The sequence below is a fragment of the Corvus kubaryi genome, unplaced genomic scaffold (genome assembly GCF_017639235.1).
Source record: "Corvus kubaryi isolate FWS band 111438036 unplaced genomic scaffold, C.kubaryi_AGA036_p1.0 37396, whole genome shotgun sequence".
Taxonomy (NCBI): domain Eukaryota; kingdom Metazoa; phylum Chordata; class Aves; order Passeriformes; family Corvidae; genus Corvus; species Corvus kubaryi.
Genome location: NW_024581135.1, coordinates 3876640 through 3899175, shown reverse-complemented (window position 1 = coordinate 3899175; position 22536 = coordinate 3876640). Strand labels below are relative to the sequence as shown.

General features: G+C 38.2%; 1 protein-coding gene across 2 annotated transcripts in view; it reads left to right on the top strand.

The window, feature by feature from the left end:
- Positions 1–22536, top strand: part of ARHGAP15 (Rho GTPase activating protein 15) — a 320901-nt gene that overhangs the window by 36176 nt on the left and 262189 nt on the right. For both annotated transcript variants that reach the window (XM_042041109.1, XM_042041108.1), the window contains exons 4-7: positions 10126–10200; positions 13378–13439; positions 14769–14856; positions 20870–20959. In XM_042041109.1, coding sequence (XP_041897043.1) covers positions 10126–10200; positions 13378–13439; positions 14769–14856; positions 20870–20959 — 315 coding nt within the window. The remainder of the gene's footprint in view (positions 1–10125; positions 10201–13377; positions 13440–14768; positions 14857–20869; positions 20960–22536) is intronic.

Here is a 22536-nt window from a genome sequence, read left to right as displayed (position 1 = left end):
AATCTGTTTGAAAACTTTGCTTCTTTCTTGTGCTGCATCTGTAATTTGGTCCTCTGAACAATGCTAATAAGCAAAACTGACTTTTTTTTTAAGAGATTGTAGGTCTTGGTGGTATGAAAGACTAATATGAGCCAACAGGACTGGGGAAAAAGTATTCACAAGCTTATTCAGGTTATTAGTGCAAAGGGAAGGGAGAGCAGGTGGCAAGTTAGATGGTCATCTAGATATTATCAATCTGACAGGTATCCAAGTGGTTCTGTATTACAGTCTCTAATTTTGGTCTCTGGATAGTTTTTAATAAGATTTAGCTATGGGGTTTTCAGCCGTGACCTGTGTTAGAAGATACTCCTTTCAATCGCACAAAAAGGTTCTTTGTGAAATTTCTGCACTGAGAAAAACAAAGGACTTTCCATTGTAAAAGCCAATGTTTCACCTCTGCTTTGCCTGATATCAACAGTCTAAAAGCTAGAAAGGAGGTGGTCTTAGCAGTTTCTTTTCCGTTCAGATTAAAGAAGTTGAACTAAGCTTGAGAGCCAGAGCAAACTACTTTTTATTCCGATTCTTTGATTTTTTTGTCACCGGATGTTCATAGTGACTATTTTGGCTTGTGTTCTGTGTAAATCTAATTTCATTCTGGAGCCAGGACTTTTTCGGCACTGCTCCCGTGAAACTTGGACACAAGGATCTGACAATATGTCCAGACCCAAACAGATCAAGCAGCCACACATGAGTGATTCGGTGGAGCATGCTCAAAGACAAGACTGATGTCTCCACACAGCAAACAATTCTCTGGGGTAGGGACAGCGTGCTCAAATCCAGTCACCCCAGAGTAAACACTAAGTTAGACACAGCTTAAATGTGCCTCCAAGCACTGGTTTTCACTGCTGACTCGATGAGAGCCCCGAGCCAGGCTGCAGATCTAGCCTTGAGGATTTATCTCTCTTTCCAGCCTGCTCATACACGTCCGAAATTGTTGGAGCATTGTTGGGGTGCACTCAGTGAAGGGAAGGGGAAGAAAAAAAGAGAAAAAACACTTGTTGGAATAATTTTATCAATATGTTTCATAGGTATTTGCAACTCAGCTTCTTAATTTTCTATGCATGTTTGTAAGAGTAATAGTTTGCTCACAACAGTGTTGGTGGAGGGAAGATTCCTGAAAGACTTCACTGGAAGTGAAGTGTTTACTCTCTGCTTGATCACTCTTTGAGTTCCCCCTCCCTCCTTCTTCTAAAAGTTTAGTTCATCTAATCAAAAAGTAGAAACTCTGTGACTTTTCTAATGACTCCCATGCAATGTATGAAGAACAACTAAAGAATGGATGGCATGTGAAAATACCTTGGGATTTATAGGCACAAATTTCAAATAATTGTGATTAAAGTGTAAAAAGAATATATCTTTTTGGGATAGTTAACAAAGTATTCATTTTTTAAGTAGCTTATTTCAATCAATAAAATTATTGCTGCATGTTGATTTACTGTTAAACTAGGGAAGAAAACGATATTTTAATTTTAAATTGCTGCTTTGTCCTAGTATAGCTGCAATAAGGCTGATTTTTGGACTTGGGGGAAAAAAAATAAATAGAGAAACTTGTCTTATCTGCTAAATTATCTGAAATAATCTCGTGTTACCAAGTAGAGTTTTCTCAGTTATTGTTTCAAAGGGCAATGACACAAGTTAAAATGGACCTTTGTTAAAATGACTTGTTAACTATCTACCTTGACTGGCGCCATGGCTTACCATGGAATACTTTGTGCTGCCTGGTGTATATGGAATGTGCATTGAAGTTTGGACAGGTCTGAATTTAGTTCACACTGGTTTTGGTATGGTTTGGTTTGGGTTTTTATACACTTTGGCCACTGAGTGATGTGCATTGCCCAAGGTAGTTTTAAAGGAAGTTGGGTATCAGAAGAGGGAATCAGGGTAAACCAGGCAGTGCTCTGGCCAACGTGAGCATGGCTCTGTTGCTCTGATGCTTAAGCCACTTTGTGTCCAGTTAACCTGGGTGTTCTTCCACTGCCATGGGCAATGGAGAGTGTCACAGGAATCCTTGCAAATTTTTTGTATCATTCCATTTTGTATTCCCCCCCCCCCGAGTACATTCCCCCCCTCCCTTTCCATTCCTGGCACGTATATGTCCACAGGTGCTATTAAGTGTAGGGTAGCATGTGGTGCCCATGCTTCAGTGCTATTGCAGAGGAAGGACTTCCTACAGGAAAAAAATGATCACTTTCAGTATTTTGCAGGCTGCCCATCTAAGCCCATCATTGCCTGGCATCTACACACTAAGGGCAAGGATCCAGCGAACTTGTGAGTGGGCACCATGCCATCTGAACAGATGGGCATGGAAGTAGGCAGCCAGTAGACCATGTATGTGCATCAACTGTGGGTGTTGAGGGCAAGATTCCCAGTGGAGAATGTCCAAACAGCTGTCTGGCCTGAGCCAACATGCCTACGACCAAGCAAAAGTGCCATCCCTAAATCCTGCTGAGTTGGATTAACCTTCAAAAATAAAAATTGCTTCTGCAGTAGCATAAGGTGAGTTTTTGGCTTGTCTAAATCTGAGAGAAGGAGTCAGGTAGGCAGGATAAAGCAATGTGCTAACGTGGGGCCCGCTAGAGAGGATCGAGCATTTGTCTAGGAATATTAATATTATTTTCTACAAGGGTGTTTATATGGCAAACAGCAACGGATGACTTGCAGGAGTGTGACATCAATGTTAATTATGCTTTTCTGTAAGACAGTCCTTTCAGGAGAGAGCTTTTGAGAGCATTTTGATTGTAGTGTATGTGCTGGATGTGATTTTTAAAGGCAATTCTTGTAGAGGTTTTTGCACATTTACTTAGTAAGTTTTAATGATATTTTTTTGCTTTCCCCTTACCCTGAGACTACAGTTCTGGGGTGCAATTTCGGGTCAGAGTTGCTGACACAGTCTGCAGTCACAGCTGAGTTCTCACATTTATTGTCTTTATTTTTCTAAGATCCAAAGGGAACATGGAAAGACAATCTATCGTTACTCTCTGTCTGTATTAACTTTGATTTTTACCTTTTTTAGACATAACATCAAAGAGCAGTTTTGCAGACATACATGTCAGAGGCAAAGAACAGTAAAGCACTGATAGTTATTGCATTTTTATTCCTGCTGCTCTTACTCCATATTTCCTCTACCATTGCTGCACTACTCATCTGTAATTTTGCCAAATCACCTGCAATACTTTAGATAAATATATTCAAATATCACAGTGAAGCAAAAGCAATGACTGCATGATGAATAGAAAGATCAGAATAGGAAACATCAATATATTTCATGATATACCTTTTTATGTATGGCTGGATGAATGTTGTCACAATGTGCGTTGCTGCATTTTGTTGTATATTACAGGCTGGAACAGAAAAGGCAAATAGAAATACAGCAAAAGTCCCACTTTTAATGTTCTTTCCTGGAATCAATGAGGATTGTATTTAATGCAATTAAAGCATATTGAAGCTTAGGGACTGGGTTCCAGTTTGATTTCCAGTTGGAAATCCTACGGATTAGAGGCAGCACAGCTGTTGGTTCCTTTGTGATAGTTGGATCCCCAGGTACATGAATCCGAGCGACCCACAGTCAAATTCAGAGCAGCCCTAGGATTTCTTGAACACATATGGGTGGTAAGAACCTTTTGTAGCTGTCTCTTCTTCTACATGGGCTTTTGGCACTTCTCCTACTCCTGAAAATGTTAAAAATGAAGCCAACTACATCAGCTGGGACTCCCTCAAAGCAAGGATCAATTGGACAAATTTCAAAGGCCATTTGAGTGACTAGAGAGGAACAAAAGGGCTCCCACTCTAGGGAAAAATCTGCTCCTGGGAAACAGCAAGCCATTAATGGAGAAAAGTACCAGTGAAGGCTAATTCTTGGACTTAAAATATTAGCCCAAACTGGATACCCCAAATTCAGAACACCCCTCCAAGAATTTGGGGAAAGAAGGCGACATAGTTTCAAACAGACTCTGCTTTGTAATAAAACTCATGATTAATGTTTCTCTGATCACAGAGAATGAGCTCATCTTAACACTGGGCTGAAATTTAAACTAGGATCTGAGTCATTATTTTGCTCTTCTTTCATGAATGAAGATAAATGGAGATACTCCCCCAGCAGAGGCACCGCAGTGCTCTTCTACAGCAAGTCCTGAAGCCAGGGAGCAGCACGCCCACGTGGTTATATTGCCTTGATAAAAAATACCCACCTTCACAGGCTCGGATAAAAAGGAGGACCCTCGCACTGTGGGAAAGGTCTATAGGATTCTGATTTATAAGGGAGCAAGAGGTCAAGGGAAGCAAAACCATTATCATTATTTTCAGAGGCTCTGGAGATGTGAGCTGAGTGTAGAGGGCAGTGTGCTCAAAGGGAGGCATGCAGGGCGAAGGCAACACAATCCTGCTTGCTGCTTTTTCTCTTCCCCCCACCGATTTCAGGCTGCAGATTCTGCTGAGAGTATGTCATATGTAACATAGGCCTGTGAGGACTGTGAAGTGGTTTTCTTATTAAATGATGCATGGAGAGATTATCTGGTCTGTAGCCAGCGCACAAAAGCTCCATCCATGCAAGTTCCTATTCCTGAGCAAAGCGTTGGGTCACCTGCGTGGTAATGAGTTTTCAGGAGCCTGGGGATGGAGGGTGAGGAGCAAATGTGGGCTGGTGGGGGCAGGACTGAAACTGCACTTTATGCCTCTCTCTCCTGCAAGCCTTAGAAAAAAGGCAGAGAGATATAACACCATACTATACTGCCTTTAGCCTCATTACCTTTTTTCTGAAGAAATCTCTTTGAGACAAGGAAAGGGGAAAAAGAAAATATAAACCATGTGGTTCTAATGTAACCCTCAGGAGGATGGAGTTAGGAGGGCTCCAGAGCAAGTCAGGAGTGCCAGTGGCTGTGGGCAGGTAGCCCACTGGGACATGGAGCTTTCCCTAGGGCTGAAAGGGATCTTCTGCTGAGTGATGGCACAGCTCAAATGCACTGGGAGAATCTGCAGCAGTGTGGGGGCGAAATGGGATAGCTCCTGCTGTTTCTTGATGTCCTCTGTATCTTGAGAATGGACAAAAGTGCCTTATCTGCTAAAATGAAATGAATAGAATTTAATAGAATCATAGACTAGCATGTGGCTTGGAAGGTACCTTATATGTCATCCAGTGCCACCTCCACCCATGGGCAGGGACACCTTCCACTATCCCAGGTTGCTCCAAACCCCATCCAACCTGGCCTTGGACACTTCCAGGGATGGAGCAGCCACAGCTTCTCTGGGCAACATGTGCCACGGCCTCACCACCCTTGGGTGAGCAAAGGATTTCTTCCATATATCTAATCTAACCCTGCCCTCTGTCACTTTGAAGGCTCTCCCAATTTTCATGTAATGAAATGCCCTTGTAAATGACAAAGGGGTATTTCTGAGTGGGGAGGCCTGTGGGATTTTCTCAGTGCCTTTCACAGCTGACATGAAATCATATCCATAGCTCAGCTGTTTCCAAATAATTTCTGTAGATAACCATGGACTTGCCATACTGCCCAAGACTGGATCTTTAAAACAAGTCACTTTGAGCATGGCAGTGAGTGAAATGTTACAGGATTCTCCTTGCCATTGCCATTGCATAGGTGTCTGTCAAGGGACGTGGCCATTAAGAAATGTTACAATACATTTTTGTTAAGTTTCTTTATCTAAGCAATTATGAGCTGTCACTGCAGTATGGGAGTGACTGGGAACGAAATGACCGCAGACATCACTAAATCAGGTGTCACCCCTCCCTCTCTGTTGAGGGAATAGTTTCCACAAAAGTTTATGTGACTAGTTTGTACTTTTATTGCAAACTTTCAAGCTGCCACCAGTAAGTTCGATCCTGTAAAGAATGGAGTGTTCTGGCCCTGATCCAGAAAAACACTTAAGCCCATTGCAGAGTGCTTTGCTGGGTTGGATCCAGAACAGAGCATCAGGCAGTAGTAGGGGCTCAACAGTAGGGGATTTCTCTCTTTTTTTTTTGGTTATTTATAAAGGAATCTCCACATACATGATTGCAGTGTTGGCAGGATGAAAAAAGCAATACTTAGAGCCCTAAAAAGGTCAAACCATGAACAGCATGAAAGGTTTTTGGTAGAAATCTATCAAACCCTCCATGAGAACCTTCTCCTTGGCAGAGCAATACTGTGAATGATGGAGAAAACAGCAGGTAGATGCCAGTTTAGGGTTTCCCATCCAAAGCAGAGCTCTGTTTGACCAGGTGCTGCTTGTTAGAGAAAACCATGGTTTTCCCAGGCTACTTGTAGGTGGTGTTTGTGGATAAATAATCTGTGGTGAATAACTTATTTGACAATCTTGAAAGCCACCTAGAAAGGTCATACAATTATCTTAATTACTTAGGGATACAAGTGAATTCAGAATGGCATTTCAGGAAATAATTAATTGTCTGTATTTTGCACTGGAGCAGCATTTTGAGTAATGCTGGTTGGTTTTCTTAGGTTTGGTTGAAATCAGAAAGAAGACTGCTGCTTCTCGTTGACGAGATGAATTAGGTTAGAAATATGCCTGTAATGGGAAATAAAAAACAAATGGATCCTCCAAGTTTCTTTTTAAATCAATGCCACACTGTGTGAAGAGAATAGTGCTGACTTAGCCATGATGAATCCCCAGAAAAAGAGGGAGAATTTAAAGAACAAACGGGAACACAGAGAGAAATTAAATGAAAGATCAGGTTGCTGTGTTTTACCTCCCTGTTAAAACAGCAGTTGTCAGATGGTTGTCCCTTCACACCGGGGTACCAGGCACACGGAATGGAGGCTTTGCCTTTGTGGGAAGGATGATGACGGATTAGTGCTTAGATGCTGAAATAACTCTGGTAGGAGATGGATCCCCTTTAGCTAAGGGAAGGGGGGGCTGCTCAGGCTGAATTTAACAAAACTAGACTTGCCCACAGAGTTGCAAGCACTCGCAGAGTGGATTTTTAGTGCTGCAGGTGACATTGTTGCTGACTGTAGAATGTTCATCAAATCAGAAAACTGCTGATAAGCTGCCTTTCCCAAAAAGGGATCTCACGAACTTCTGTAAATCTCTGCCTTCATCATACCCTGGGAGGTGAGGTAGAGGACTAGTGACAGATATTATTTAGGTTTTTCTGGAGTTTATTAGGGTAATCAAATGGAGCTATGGAGGAAAAAAGAATCTCAACCCCTCTCCTTTATGGTCTATCTATTAAAAGCTGAATGAAAGAATGAAAATAGCAGAGCCTACACCTCCCTTTGAATATTTTGGTACTCCACTGAGAATTGTGAGTATATTGAAACATGGACATCTTGACTGCTGTCACCCAGGTTCTGCTGAGAACATTTAACTTTGAACTGGATTTATCTTAAGGGATGTAACTAACTCATTCAATGGTATTTGCAAAATATATTTAAGACCAAATTTCTATCAGACCTGCTGGAATTTTATCAAATCAGTCTAAAAGAATGTATTTCCTCTGCTGTTACTGGTTTTGGGTTTTTTTTTTAAGTTGTTTTGATTAATTTTCTTTAAAGTTGTATTTCTAAACCAAAAGGCTGGTAGAAATCAGAAAGAAATTTATTGAAGTTTCCATTAATTCCATTTGTGACCCAAATATTTGGGGGGTTTTTCCGGAAGAGCTGGATCTTGGCTTACATAATTGTGGATTTTGGTTGTATTTCTGTAACTAGGTTCAGACTTCGGAGCTTCAGGACTTTTTCTGTGTGAGATTGCTTAAAAGGTGTTTCTTTTTTGTAGCCCACCAATGCGCAAACACATCAATTAAATAATTGTGTAAGAGGTCTATTCTTTCCCTTGTTTTCATGAAGATTTCCTCAGCATTTTTGCTTTGCATACACAAATGAGTTTCTTAAAGGACATAATATCATCCACACCTGAAATTTAATTTTCCTTAATCCTTTCATATATCCTGGAAATCTTACTGTTGTCTTTTAATTACACTACCCCAATAATTTGCTAAGCCTACAAAAATAGGACTTTTTACTCATTTCTTCATTGGGTTGTGGATGGATTTAGGGCTCTGGATAAATTCTTTTTAACAAGTATCAAACATGAGCATTTCTTTTGCTAATGCTCTGATCACTGAACCAAAGAGCAGCCAAGAGTTCTGCTCAGTGCTCCACACTTCGCAAAGTTGCACACAGGGCCCCCAACATGCACATGGGGCTCCTGGAGAGAGCAGCAGAATGTTAAAGCAGGCACTGTGGAGTGGTAGTGTGTCTTGTTATTTAATTTGGATGAGTGAAGAATATATTTGAGAAAGCATCGCCAGGCAATGCGCTCTGTTGTATGTTAAGGAATAATTAGAATGGGGGGGATCTGGGTAAGAAAGAATTTCTGTGATCTAGACCTGAATAGTTTAGCTATATGTCTTGGGCACTATAGAACCTTCAGAGTTGTCTAACAGTAAAGATAAAGAAAGAGATAAATTGAATTAATTTATTTTGAATTTATATACATGCCTCTGCCTGCATTAATATTAAGCTCCATCCAAAATCTAAATAGAAAGACTGTAATCTTAGAAGTTCTCTCAATAGCATCAGCAAATCATTCTTGTTTACCCTACATGCTAATAAAACAGGAACATGACACTCCTGAAAACAAGATTGCAAAATACAGAAAATGTGGTCTGACATTTTTTTTCTCCCCAAAGGAGGGACTGCCACTAACTAAAGTATTTCTTATGAAAGCTCGATTGCTTAAGATGCAGAATATTAAGAGAGAAAAACACTTTAGGACACAGCCATGTCACCAGCTGTTACTCACCCTTAATGAAATTGTTAAGTGATATTCTTCATAAATAGGTCAGTGAAACTTTTGAATTGTGAAGAATGTTTTATCTCTTTCTTTGAAATGTTTGTATTAAATTTAGAACTGGTAATTCATTAAGCTCATTAGCTCTGACTAGGAGAGTAGAGCAATATCGAGGATATAGATTTCAAGGCTTAAAAACCTTAGTGCTTACAAATAAACATGAAAGCAATGTGTGGAGAAAAAATATGGGATCATAATATGTTTAACTGTTTTTTGAGCATGGCCCTCTGGATTAATTAAGAACATTTTCTATATTCAGACACTTGAATATAAACAGAATATATTATGACTTTTGGTTAAGTCTCTTTTAATAGAGGAAAAGAGAATGCATTATGATGAATACAGTGGAAACTAGTTGAGACTATATTTTGTTGTTTGCTTTGTGGCTTCAGCTAAAAGAAGAAATAATCACTGAGTTTTACAGGATCTCAACTCGTAATTATATTTTTTTTGATTGATATTTAATTTAAACAGTAAAAGTTTTATATATATGTATATATATACACACACTTATATGTATATACATATACACACACTTGCACACACTTTTGAACGATCTGTTCTTTGTGGTAGATTTTTAAGGAAGTAAAACGCTATTGAGCTCTGCCAAATGTTTGATTTGTGAAGCAACTTTCATTTAGTTTTAATAGTTTCTGGTGTAAAGCAATAATTTTTCAGAATTAAGTCTCAGATGATTACATTGTCTTCCCCAAAGAAAAGGGAGAATTGGAGGAAATCAAGGACTTGCGATTTGGGAGCAATTGTAGATTCAGAATCCAGTATTGTTGTAACCTTTCAGTCATGGAGACTTTAGAAACAGCCTTTAAAGCAGTTTAAACTTGCTGGGTTGTTTTGTACTTGTGCCCAATTGTTTTCTGGTTTCTTCATTGACTTGCTTATTGTGGCCTTGAGGTTATAATCAGCAGCTTTCTTATTTCTCTAAAATGGATTTAAGAGCACCTAACCAGTTAACCTATTTTCGAGATTCCTAATGGGGGAAAAAAAAATAATCGTAATTTAGGTTATTACTATCGGTTGAATAATTTTTAGGTAAATTTGCCAATGTGACATCACAAAGAGACACATTTATACCAGAGTTTTATACCACAGTATATCAGCTGTACATTTCAAATAACCAGGGCTCAGAGGAACATCAAAAAGAAACCCCAAACCCCCACCCAGTTCATGCTGTGTGTGCCCTGTAATTCAATTTGTTGGTCCATCTTTACCTGCATCTATTTGATCCCTCTCTGAATACAAATATTTCTTCTTCTTTTTCAGATAAATCGTCACAGAAGAAATCTTTCCCAACACAACCTGACGTTTGCAGACATCATCAGTACCCAGGACCCCACGGTGAGAAATTGCTCTACAGATCTGATAAATCACTCTGGTTATTTTAAAGGTTTATAAAGCAAACGTTGCACTTGCTTTACTAAAGAATGAATATGAGAGTATTTGGATGCCTCAAGATGTTAAGGGACGTAAGGGATTTTGATTAATCAAAAAAGGAATAATTTTAGAAGGTACAAAGTCATTTATACAGCTTGACTTTGTTGTTAGTTCTGTTGCACTCAACTGAAGTTTCATCAGTATTAATACTTGGTATAAAGGAAGTCTTTGTCCTCTCTTTGCCCTTATTAAGGTGTTTTTAATAACAGTATTAATTAGTATAAGAAATATTATCATGAAATTAAAAAAAAAATTCTTGACATTAAGAGAATCTAGGGGGAATGAGAAACAGATGTTTTTTCAGCTAAAATAAAATGAATATGCAAATACAGATTCATTAAAGAAAGTTTGGTATCAGCAGTACTGTTACACAAACTTTTCAGGATTAGGTATGTTCAGAACGTTTGCGTTCTACTCAAGAAAATTATAAAACCTGTATGTGACACAGTGATGTTTCCTCATAGTTTCTAACGATATTAACTCATGAGAATGAGTCTTTTTTTTTTTGATTCTTATTCAGAAACGCAAATATTTACACTACGTGCTCTCATCTTTACTATTCTTCTAAAAACAATTTAGAAAACAAATCAACATAAACTCCACAAAATACTTCCATTTTTCTATTTCTATGCTAACTCTTCAGGGCATTTTGGGTCATTTTCTCAACCTTTCACATGTTGGAAAGGTGCAGGAAGGGCAGCAGCTTAACAACAAATGATGATATTTATTGAGACAGAAACAACAGAACATATCATTGGGATATATTTGGAATTCTTTTCAATCCAATATCATCCATTTGCAGAAGTATTGTAAGTTGATCCTGAGCTGTCCTAGAAGTGTTTTCTTGGAAAAAAAGTAGAATAGAAAAGGGGATATAAACAGAAGCTAAGCAAGGGGAATGCAGCACCTCAAACAGAAATTATAAAAATATTGTGGTCATCCTAGATATATTTTTATTTGACTTTGTGGTAGTTTTTCATAATTCCGTGCATGCCCTTTATATTAATTACAGAGAAAACTGTGCACATTATCAATTAGAAGAGGCCATGCTAATTTTAATTAAGGACAGCACCTGTACTAATTCAATTAAAACAATATATATGAAAGGAGTTTTCTCAGCACTGAGAGGGCTCATATTAACTGCAGCTCTTGTAGTTTTTTACTGTTCAGTTTTGAGCCATTTAATTTATAGCAAATGGTGGATTTGAGCTATGTAATTTAAGTCAGGATATTTTATATACCCACTATTTGTTAGTGGATTTGATATCCTAGCTGAAGACAATTATAAGGAAAATATGACTAAACAGCAACATTTTCACCTGGAAGCACATCCAGTTTTTAACTTCCCAAAATGTGACAACAAAGGTGATACAGATCTGATGTTGGAAAATATTATTTTCCTTTAGTTCTGGATTGGTCAAGATAGCAGTTTGGGAAAGTGGTTGGTAAACTTTGAAAGCATGAGATTTAGGGTCTGATTCAGAGAAGCAATCAACAGCTTGAATGCTTAGCCAATGCTCCTCCCAGTTTCTGTGTCCAGATGGATAGAAATATTAAAAATAATAACTTTTCTCATATGTTATTTGGCATCTCTGGCCCTGGTCAACCACCAGAAGCTTTATGATACAAAAATAAAGGATTAGAAGGAGAAAAAAAAATTTAAAAAAGTAAAGTAAGGGGAAAAAAAAATAAGTGGAGATGGGGATTAAACCTTATTTTAGCTCTTCTAGTTCACCCATCCATCACTAGATAAATAGTGACATGACTCTGCACAATAATCCCTGCACACTTTCTCTCTGGGTTTTCTATGGCAATGATATGCATGACAGGAATTTACATGAGATAAGTACAAATTACAGATGAGATAAGTACAAATTACAGATGAAGCACACGCTGATCCTCATGTACCCATTTGATAATGTCACCTAAATCACTGTCCACAGGCCTACGGGCCTTTCCATAGGTACAAACAGATGTATTCACAGTATATATTTCATTATATGTTGTATATCAACCTCAGACAAAATCTGAGGAAATAGTGAAACTTATTACATGGTTAAAATAATGCTATTTTGTACAATCAAAATAACAGACATGTTTGATTTAAAAATCCTTATATTGCCTCTTAAAGCGTGTTTTATTGCTATTTAATGGCTTTGCAGACAGCAAAATTCTATTGAAATTGTAATGAAATCTCCTTGTGATGCAATTTACTACAAAGGCCACGTGGAGTTTCTAATATCCAAGTTGGGCACTGGCTTGGTAGTGTTTGAAAGCGAAACCAGACTCACCCCTAATCACAGTTTTGTTTCTTTTTCCCATTACTGACACAGTCGAGACCTCCTTAGTAAATGAGACCTGATGAGATGGAAGGTTTGGCTGAAAAACAGTCATCTTGCTTTGTTTGTTTCTTAGCTTTTTAATATAAATTTACATAGACAAAAATAACCCCTATCCCAGCTGTATCCCAGCTGTACAATGGGATATTTCAGCAGATCAGAGAGCCAAGTGTCTGCAAGGGACTCTGGCTTAAGGAAGGTGTTCAGAGAGGTGTAGGAGCACAAACTGCAATGCAAAAAAAAAAAAAAAAGCAAGCCTAGGCCTTGCTTCTAATACACCAAAACTCAAGCACAGTGTTGGGACCCTGCAATCCAGTGTCACATTCCCATACAGAGTCCTCAGTGTGGTGTGTCCCTCACAGCTAGTAATGAAACTCAATATATAAAATGATATTTTAACATAATTTACCTGCAATGTATTTAAAATTCTCATTTGCTTGTAGCGAGAAACTTTGCCTGCATTAAAATAAATTTCTTCTAAATAAATAGAATAAAATAAAGTAAAATAAAACTTAATTCAATTTTTATTGTGGTTAATTTTGTATAGTAGTTGACTTTAAATGTTGTTTTCAAATATTTAAAAGAACTGAGTATATCAGAAAAAATAGGTGATTAAACTGGGAATTAGTGGTAAAATTCCCCACACTAGACTAGCTGGATGAAGACTCCTTTGCATGTACTAAGTGGTTTTATTCATCTGAATATATAATATGGTTATGACCTTAATTTTTCTTTCTTGCAGGTAGTGGAGAAAGAAGGTTATCTTCTCAAAGCAAAAATAGCAGATGGCGGCAAGAAATTGAGGTATAACACGTGAATGTGACAGAGCCTAAAGGGGCTCCAAGAGAGCTGGAGAGGGACTTTGGACAAGGGCCTGGAGTGACAGGAAAAGGGGGAATGGCTTCAAACTGACCGAGGGCAGGGTTGGATTGGATATTAGGAAGAACTGTGAGGGTGGTGGGCCCCGGCACAGAGTGCCCAGAGAAGCTGTGGCTGCCTCAGTCTATCCACAACTGATGGCATTTAGTATGAATCGGGTACTGGATTTAGGATATATTCCAAGACGTATTACTGTTTAATTCTTTGGTAATCCGTATTCATCCAGCATATCCGACTCATAGGAAAATGTGTTTAAATCTGCACATAGCACACTTGACCACTTACACCTTTGTGCACTTGCAAGACCTCTTTTAAATGGAAAGAAAAAATAGAGAAAAATAACAAAGAACTGAAGTTGTGCTTACCAGCAGACAATTCGTATTCACCATATGAAGCAGATCAATAGTGGGGTTATGAGTATTTCTGTAAATATCAGATGTTATGACCCTTAAATTGGACAGTCAAATTTGATCTGTTGATCTAAAAATAGTTTTTTATCAGATCAGATTTATGATAATGTAGTGCTTTGAAACTGGTTATAGGTAACATATATAATAGCATTTTCTTGAGTTGAATGTTGTGTTCTTCTGCTATCAGGGGACATTCTTTCACATGTCCATGTGTATTTTTACTTCTCCCTAGCCCCAGCAGTTTGTCAGTTCTCTAGGGTTGTACCATGAACTCCTGATGTTTAGTGGTTACTTAAACCTTGCTCAGATATTGTTCGTATCTTCCTTGCTCTCCTGTGAAATTTTAATTTAGCAAAAGCAGAAAGCATTTGAGACCTTTCAAAATAGACCTGTTACTGAGCTCTGAGTATAGTCAGATCAACATTTTTCTTTCTCAGCTTTATTTTAAGTATTAGGTACCAGAAGGGCACCAACTAATTCAGAGTCCTCTACATGTGAACTTTGAGCATGTGTGAATAATCTCACAGTTTTCATTTGACACCATGGCAAAAAAGAAATACAAATGGGCTTCAAAATATGAATGAGGAGAAAGAAGCCCTTCAAACTTTGATAGGCTACATTTCAGATATAATTAGGATGGTGCAATGCCATCAATGTTGATGGAAGATCATTGACAATGTTGACTTTAGACCATTTTTGTTTCTGACAGATATATATTAATATATATTATGTTTTCATAATTAAAAGTCAAGCCTACAAATGAAACATCTTTTACCTCCTGCTTGAATGCCTCACAGATTTTTCCCTTTTTCTTTTTTTTTTTTTTTTTAATCTTATTTATAAGGAAAAACTGGTCCACCTCCTGGGTTGTTCTTACTGCTCGGAAAATGGAATTCTACAAAGAATCCAAGCAGCCGGCGTTGGCCAACCTGGTAGGCAATCAACCATCCAATATCCTCAGCCTCCTGGCAACTATTATTTCAATATAAAATGTTTGGTGTTTAGAGAAGACAAATTTAGACTGAGCTGGCAACTTCAAAGGTTTGAGAGCAGCTGAAGGAAAAATGCCTTGATAAACTCTTAATCAGATGTAGTGTATGAGAAGAAATAGGACACAGCATGTCCTTTATTAAGAGATGCATTTCGAGAGTAATTGCAAAGTGAGACAAATGGTGAGTGACTACCCAGTAATGTGAAGGTAACACTTTAAATTAAGGTGCCACTTATAAATGCTTTATTCTTATTTATGAAAATGATCACTAAATGCAGCTACTTCCTCAAATAACGTATTATAAAGTGTGTTATAAAATGCATTAGTAATAAATGCTGAACAGATGATGCGATGAGAATCTGTTGCAAAGGATATTGTGAGACGTAAATTGTATTAAACCATGCATGTGCATCTTTAATACATGAATTTAAGTTGTTATCTACCATCCTATAAAGTGGCTTATACATTAATAAATAATAATAAATTATTTATAAATGGCACCTTAATATAGGGTGTTACCAAAGCAGAAAACATTATAAGTTAGCAAAGTGATTTTTTATCGCAGTATAAATGTGACATCCACCATATCCCGCTAACCTTCCTGAATATTTCTATGACTCCATCTAATGCAGCTAATGCAATTTCTGTAGCCTGTAGTTACTACAAAGTGAAATTTGCAGTACCTTTTTATTGTGCCCCAAGGAAAGGCCACTGATCTTCGTCTCGGGAGATGTGACAGCTCTGTTGCACGAGCGGTAGCGGCACGTGTCCCTTCAGAGCTGGGCACTGCCGAGCCTCAGCGTGGGCAACAAAAGGGAAATTTGGTGGCTCTGTGACACTGTGGGCAGTGAAGGGACAGGTTTGACAAAGCCCTGTTGTGAAAGGCTCTCAAGGCCTGATCGAACCTGCCAAATCCCATTGGCGTGATGGGTGGCCACAAAGGTGCTCTCTTTGGCAGGAGTCACAAACAATAAGTTATTTTTCCTGTGGCAGGTGATGCAAACTGTTCTTCTATAAATCCTAGATCTATCAATGCCACCTGTCATAAAATCAGCCTTGAGGAGCACCTTTTCATGCCTTACATTTTTTGAAAGAAAGTGAGCTTTGTAGAAAAAGAACCCCAGAACTAATAGATAAAACAATAAAAATAAGTAAAGGGTCTTTCTGCTTGTGTTTGCACTAGTCCAGCTGGAAAATACAACTCTGCAGTCATGAAAACAGAGAAACTTGAATTATTATTTTTTTCAGAATCATCTGTTTTCCTTAAAGTTGAATTATATGTTATTAGAAAAAAGAAAAATGTCTAAGGTGAACTTATGAGAACTAGTCTTATAATTTACTAGGTGTCTTACACTTCTCCTTGCTACCTCTTCCCTCTCTTTGCAAGCTCTCACTCGAATTCCAGGAGATAAATGAACTAGTGGAAATCTAATGCACAGGAGGCTAGATTCTGCTCTGAGACTCCTCCACATGGTTAAAATCCTCTTTAGGGTTTTGGATACTAAACTAGACCTGCCTGGAAAATGGGATTTTGGCCCAGCTCTCAAACTGGTTAACTAAAAAAATAGTGGTGTGTTATGAAACAGGACCTTCTGAGAGGTCAGTCCCTATCCCTGAAGCCTCAATGATCACCAGTGCTCACAATCAGTCAGGTAAAATCTGCCTCCTGTGTTTGAAAGAGCACAGACAAATTGAACCCGTATTTTCCTTGTTATTGGCGAAAAAAATAAAAGTGTGGTGTTTTTTTATTTTATTCCATGCTGGATTTGAACACTGGGAGGTGTGAACTCAATGTTCACTAGGTGAGAAAAATTTGTTAAACTTACATTTTCTGTCTGTTGCATGAAACTTAAACGCAACAGTAAATAAACAAATTGAGTAAAGCTTGAAAACAACAAGCACTGTCAGTTTTCAAAATCCTATAATCCAATTTCCTAAACCCAAATTTTGCACATCAAAAAAAGCTAAACTGGCATGTTTATCTCATCTGATAAAGTAAATGCAATGCTTACTTTCTCTGTAAACCACTTAACCAGATATATTTTTGGTAGTGGAAAAGGACTAATACAAATAAAGATTCATTAGAAGCTGTTTGTTTACTGATTTTATTTTTCCAGTTTTAGTTTACTTTGGAAAAGGGGGAACTCATCCATTAATTAAATAATGTAAGAGAAGTGACGTTCATATAAGATAGTATGAATTATAACAAAGCATTTTTATTGTTAGCAGGAAAATGATGTGACTTAACAAAAAGATTAATGTTCCTTTGTATTCTAAAGACATTGATTCATTAATTATTAATTATTAAATACTGTACTTGGAGCAAAAATTTAGACTAAGACAGCATCGTTATAAGAGGAATGATATTTCACAAAACAAAGGCAACATGAGAGAGGGAAATGAGAGCCCCTCTAATCACACCTCTTTTCATGACTATAGGACAGCATTTAGAAGTGATTTAAAATTATATTGGCCTAAGTCTTTAATAATGTTTTAATCAAAGAACTGGCAATAGCTAAAAGGAGGTTTTGCTGTTCCTGTGTACGACTGTAGTTGCAGGACTCACTGTGGCAACTTTGCTGTTGCTTTGCATGGAGAGGGCTGGGATCCATTGTTTTGCTTTCTGGTGAAGTTGGTGACAAAATCTGGAGTTATTGGAAGTAATAGAGCACAGCAATTAAAGCACACCGAGGAGAGATTCAGAAAATGAGATTGTTTACAAATACTACTGAAAAGGCAGGTTTGCATCCCATGTAGCTAAATTATTAGCTTTTGCTGCTGCCTTGATCATTTGTGGTTCTGGCTCTAATACACTTTTCTTTTTACACTATCCTTATGAATTCGACTAACTCTTTATTTTAAATGAAGGACATTGTGATCTAAATGAATCACAGCTCCATTCTTCCTTGCCAACGTTAAATTCTATTATCAGCTGGTCTTTCTGACCAAGAAAATGTAGTCAGTTTATTCCCTCAGATAGTTTATTCAACAGAGGTTATTTTAACCTCAGGTTATTAGCCCATCTGCAAAGTAATTTAGTGAGTGAAAACGCTGCTGAAATCCATATTCATGTTTAGGAAGACTTCATCTTAGCAGACACTTGTATCAATTTACAGCATAACCCCCTCCAACAACATTGATATAACATAATTGCTCTGACTGCAAAACACAAAGCAAGGACGTGGAGAGCTCAGGCTTCCCAGTCACCTTAACTTACTCTCTCCCAGTGTCTCTGGGTGTTGTATAAGCTGGAAAGCCAACTATGTAGGAGGGAAATGTTTAGGCCAGAATGACTTTCCCCTGTAGATTTCCTGGAGTTCTGATGGATTTCAGTGGGTGCTCTCCAGGTGTGCAGCAGAAGAGTGATGGGCAGATTCAGGCTCGATGGATCTGAATGATTTAGCATGGAATTTTCATGAGAAGCTTCACATTCTATGCCATACCCATGAGTTCGTAGACACACTGTCATCAGAACTGAAATTCTCCAAGGGATAAGTTTTCATAGAATCATAGAGTGGTTTAGGTTGGAAGGGATCTTAAAGATTATTTTGTTCCACTCCCCTGCAATGAGCAGGGAGACCTTCCAATAGACCAGGTTGCTCAATTCATATTTATTTCCCCCAGAGAAAAAGAGACTGACTCAAATAATTATTGCACATAGCAGAAGTGTGTTCATCTTTCCAACACCACAAGCATCCCATCCTTTCTGGAGAGGGAGATGCTCATGCTTGTACTTTTCTCCTGCTTATTACAAAATCAGAGCTGTAAACAAACTCCAAAGTACTGCAACAGCAACAGAATTATACTGTGTGCTCACTGGGTGCACAGAATGGTCCAGGTTCTGCTGTTGCATATATTTTTGTACAGTCATAGAAATTAGAAATGGTAAAATCCTGTAGAGTTCACTATTCCATCTTCCTGCAAAGCCTCTCTAGGCTTTTCATTGTTTTTTCTCCCTTCAGTGTTCCATGACACTTTTCCTGAGGAAAATATTCTGTAGCCCAGTAATGTTCTCTATCAAAAAACTATTTCTGTTTCTTTGTCTACATGTTCTTTTAATCTCATCATGTGTTTCCAAAATTTCTCAACTCTTTCTGCTGGCGGAATAAAGCTTCCCTTCTTTGTTAAAGTGTTTTCAGACTCAAACTATCCTTGTGGGTAATTTTTTTTCAAAGAAAGCCAGATTACCCACTTTGAGAAGCCCGTGTTGTGTGTTCCTGATGGGTTGCAGAGCTGCCTGTGTGGTGCAGATCTGGGTGTTGCATGGAGTCCTGGAGAGGATCTAGGCCCCATAGCCCTATCTATCAAAGTATTGGAATATTGAAAACTCATTCATTTCCTCCACAATTTGAATTATTTTTTACATTAATATATCAGTGATGGGGTTTTTTTCCAATGTTTTAATTTTTGCCATGCAAATATTAGCTGACTAAATTTCACAACATCTTTGTAAAATCAAGTCTCAATGCTGCAGTTTTGATCCGTTATTAAAAAATTGGAAAGACTAAGCTCCTGTCAGAGGCCAGGCAGGAAATTTGAGGCAGAGGTGGGGAAAAAGAAATCCAAGCTCTTTTCTTCCAGTGGTTTAACCACAAGAACATCCTTCTGTTTTGAAGAGTACATTTCTTCTATTAAAAAAATTAATAATAATAATAAAAAAAAGGAACAAAGACACACAGAACTGTCAGTTTAGTGGAGCTTAGCCATCGTGGTTTTATGGTTTGGCAAATGGAGAACATAATTACAACTCCAGTACTGAAAACTTCTGGAGACTATGCCTGCAAATCACTTGACCAGGATATCTTTGCTTCTTTTAACCTAAATAGGTTCTTTTCCTCCCATCTCAAAGGCATCCTGGAGAACACACATACTTTAGCCTTTAATAACGATATCAGAGACATTCAGTGAACAGACTTTGGAAAGCTGAATCTGTGGCTGATGCTGGACTGGCTGCTCTTAACACTACAAAGTCTCTTTTCTGTATCACTAGCAATATTTTTAAGGTAACTATGGCTTAAGAGCAGCAGAGAAAATAGTTGCATCAAGCTGATTAATTAAATTATGTGGCTATCGCTCCACTTCTTCCCCAAAAGGGAGTTAGTGGTGCTTTGTACTGTTAACAGCAGTATTTTTCCTGTTGAGTGGGATGTGCAGCAACCCAATCTACAAAGCCTCCTCTGAACTACATGTGCTTTGCCAGAACTGCTGCACAGGGAGAGTCCCTGGAGAAGGCGCTTCAATGGCAAATGAGGATTATTGTGCTTTACACCAACTCCCAGCAACGTAAATGATACAGGCAAACAACTCTGCTCTTTGAATTACATGCATCCATATGGAGGAGCAGGGGAGGCAGAGCTGTGTCACTCCAGGATGCGTGGACTGACACAGAGAAGTATCAGCCCTCGTGTTGAGCTCTTTCTGGGTGTCACACATGCCCTCAAAGCCTTTTCTCCTTTTTTTTTTAGGAGCAAGAAATGATAATTTGTTTGGAGAAAGGAGATAGCTTGTCTCAGAGATACGATATGTGTTCTTGTCTAATTTCTGTCCTTTCCAGTTGCATCAGTTTAAATTTGCATTTGGAAAACCCACAAAATTTTTCCTTTAAACTCAATGACTCTTCAAGAGGTTTGGCAAAGTAAGCATTGAAAATAGCTGGTCCATGTGTCTGCATTTGTGTTTTGATCTACTATATGTTACACTAGACTGTTTTTTAAAGCATTTAGTTTTTTAAAATTATGTTCTGATCTCAGAACCTTATTTCTTACTAAGACACCCCAAGAGTGGTTATTTAACAGTACCAGGGTATATAATGAGTTCTTTTCAGTAATATCAGCAGCTGTGCTACAACAATCTGTCACCTTAACTTGATTTATTCTTGTTTTATCTGATAACTGTCTCTATTTGTGAAAAGTCAGGCCATACTCATGTTGATTTTTTTTCTTTTTCCTTTCCAGAAACCGGGATATAAACCTGAGTGTGTGGATTTGTGTGGTGCTCGCATTGAGTGGACCTCAGAGAAATCCAGCAGAAAGAATGTCTTTCAGGTAAGAGGCAAAGCATTCCACTGCTCATTTAAGTCTGAACTCTGTGAAGAGGTAGGTTTTATTTCCTTGGTTTTAATAACTAGAGCCTGATTTAATACAGCATTTTTCTTACAAGTACAGCAGTGTAACACTTTATCCAGCATCAGTTTACTATTTTTCTAAGAGAAGGATTTCTGATGACTGAGTCTCCTAAACACTTGAGAACCTGTTGATTTATTGATTAATGCTCTATATTCAATTTGTTTTTAAAACTTAGTAGGTAATTGCTTTGGGTTCAGGCCTAGAATCTTGACCTAAAGGACTTCCATAAACACAACTTCTTCAAACTGCTTATACAAGCAAAGGTCCAGCGCAGTGCGGTTACTCTGTTTATTTTTATTGCTGCTCAGGGTCCTCAGACGGTGATGACCCAGGTTCACTTCTGTGAGGGGAGGGGAGGATTTTAAAAGAGCCAGAAGAGAAGGACATGTATTTCTCACAGGACTATTCTTCATTGATGGAAAATAATATTATTTAATTCCTTCATCCAAATCCCATTGAATTGAAAGGGAGGATCAAGGCCCAAGAAGATGAAAGGAGGGGAAAAGCATTACTGCAAGGTTAACATTCCAGGATCTAGGGGCTAAAATAGTTTATTGCAACATCTTCAGGTTTTGGACATAATCCAGCTCCCATGAATATCAGTAGAAAGGATTTGTTGTATTTTTCTGTTTCACTAAATGTTGCATCAAGCCACATCAAAATATTATTCTCTATGAGCCGAGTTGTTTCCCAGAGTTCTAACATTTAAAATGTTTAACAATACAAGCAATAAAGGAGGGAGATACTCAGAAAGGAACATGACAGGGTCAAGATCCTGTTAGTTACCAGAGAGTCCTTTGGCATCATCACCGATGAAACATGCTGGAGGAACCAACTGTGTCTGGATCTGGGCTTGAAGAAAAAAAAAACACTACACATAAAAACCCCCTAAGGGCCTGTACATGGCTTCTTGAAAAGAAACCTCTTTGGGTCAACTGGGTGTTACAGAGGCTTTTTCAAGGTTTATTTTTCTAGACATCTATCTAAAGCATATGCAATATTTAGAAATATTCCTCTTTTCCAAGACAGGGAGACTTATGCTTCTATACCCCCCACATCTTTCAGGTTGTCTTGAGACAACACTTGGGGCTTTGTCGTTTCCTAGGTATTTTTAGAATAAATATTTTGGTTTCGCTGTCAATCTTCAGTTTTTTCGCTTGGAATGTGATTAAGTATAACCTTAGCTTTCACTCCTGCAACCCCCTGAGCACACTGACAGGTCTTCTGAGCTTCTAGGGTTTATTTCTCATTTTGCAGTAAGCAAAATTCCTGTTTGGAAACGCGTTTCGGAGCGGTGATTCATTGCAGCTAATACATTTCCAACGTGAAGCTCTGTTATTGATTTACCAAACTGGTGGTACGAAGGCTCTGCGATGCATTTTCTTCTCACTTCTGTTCGTGTGAGGTGTAACTCCACTGAATCAGAATAATGTGAGAAAGGAAACTCATGCACTACTGTTTGAACCCATTAAAATGTGCCTTCATCAAGCCAATAA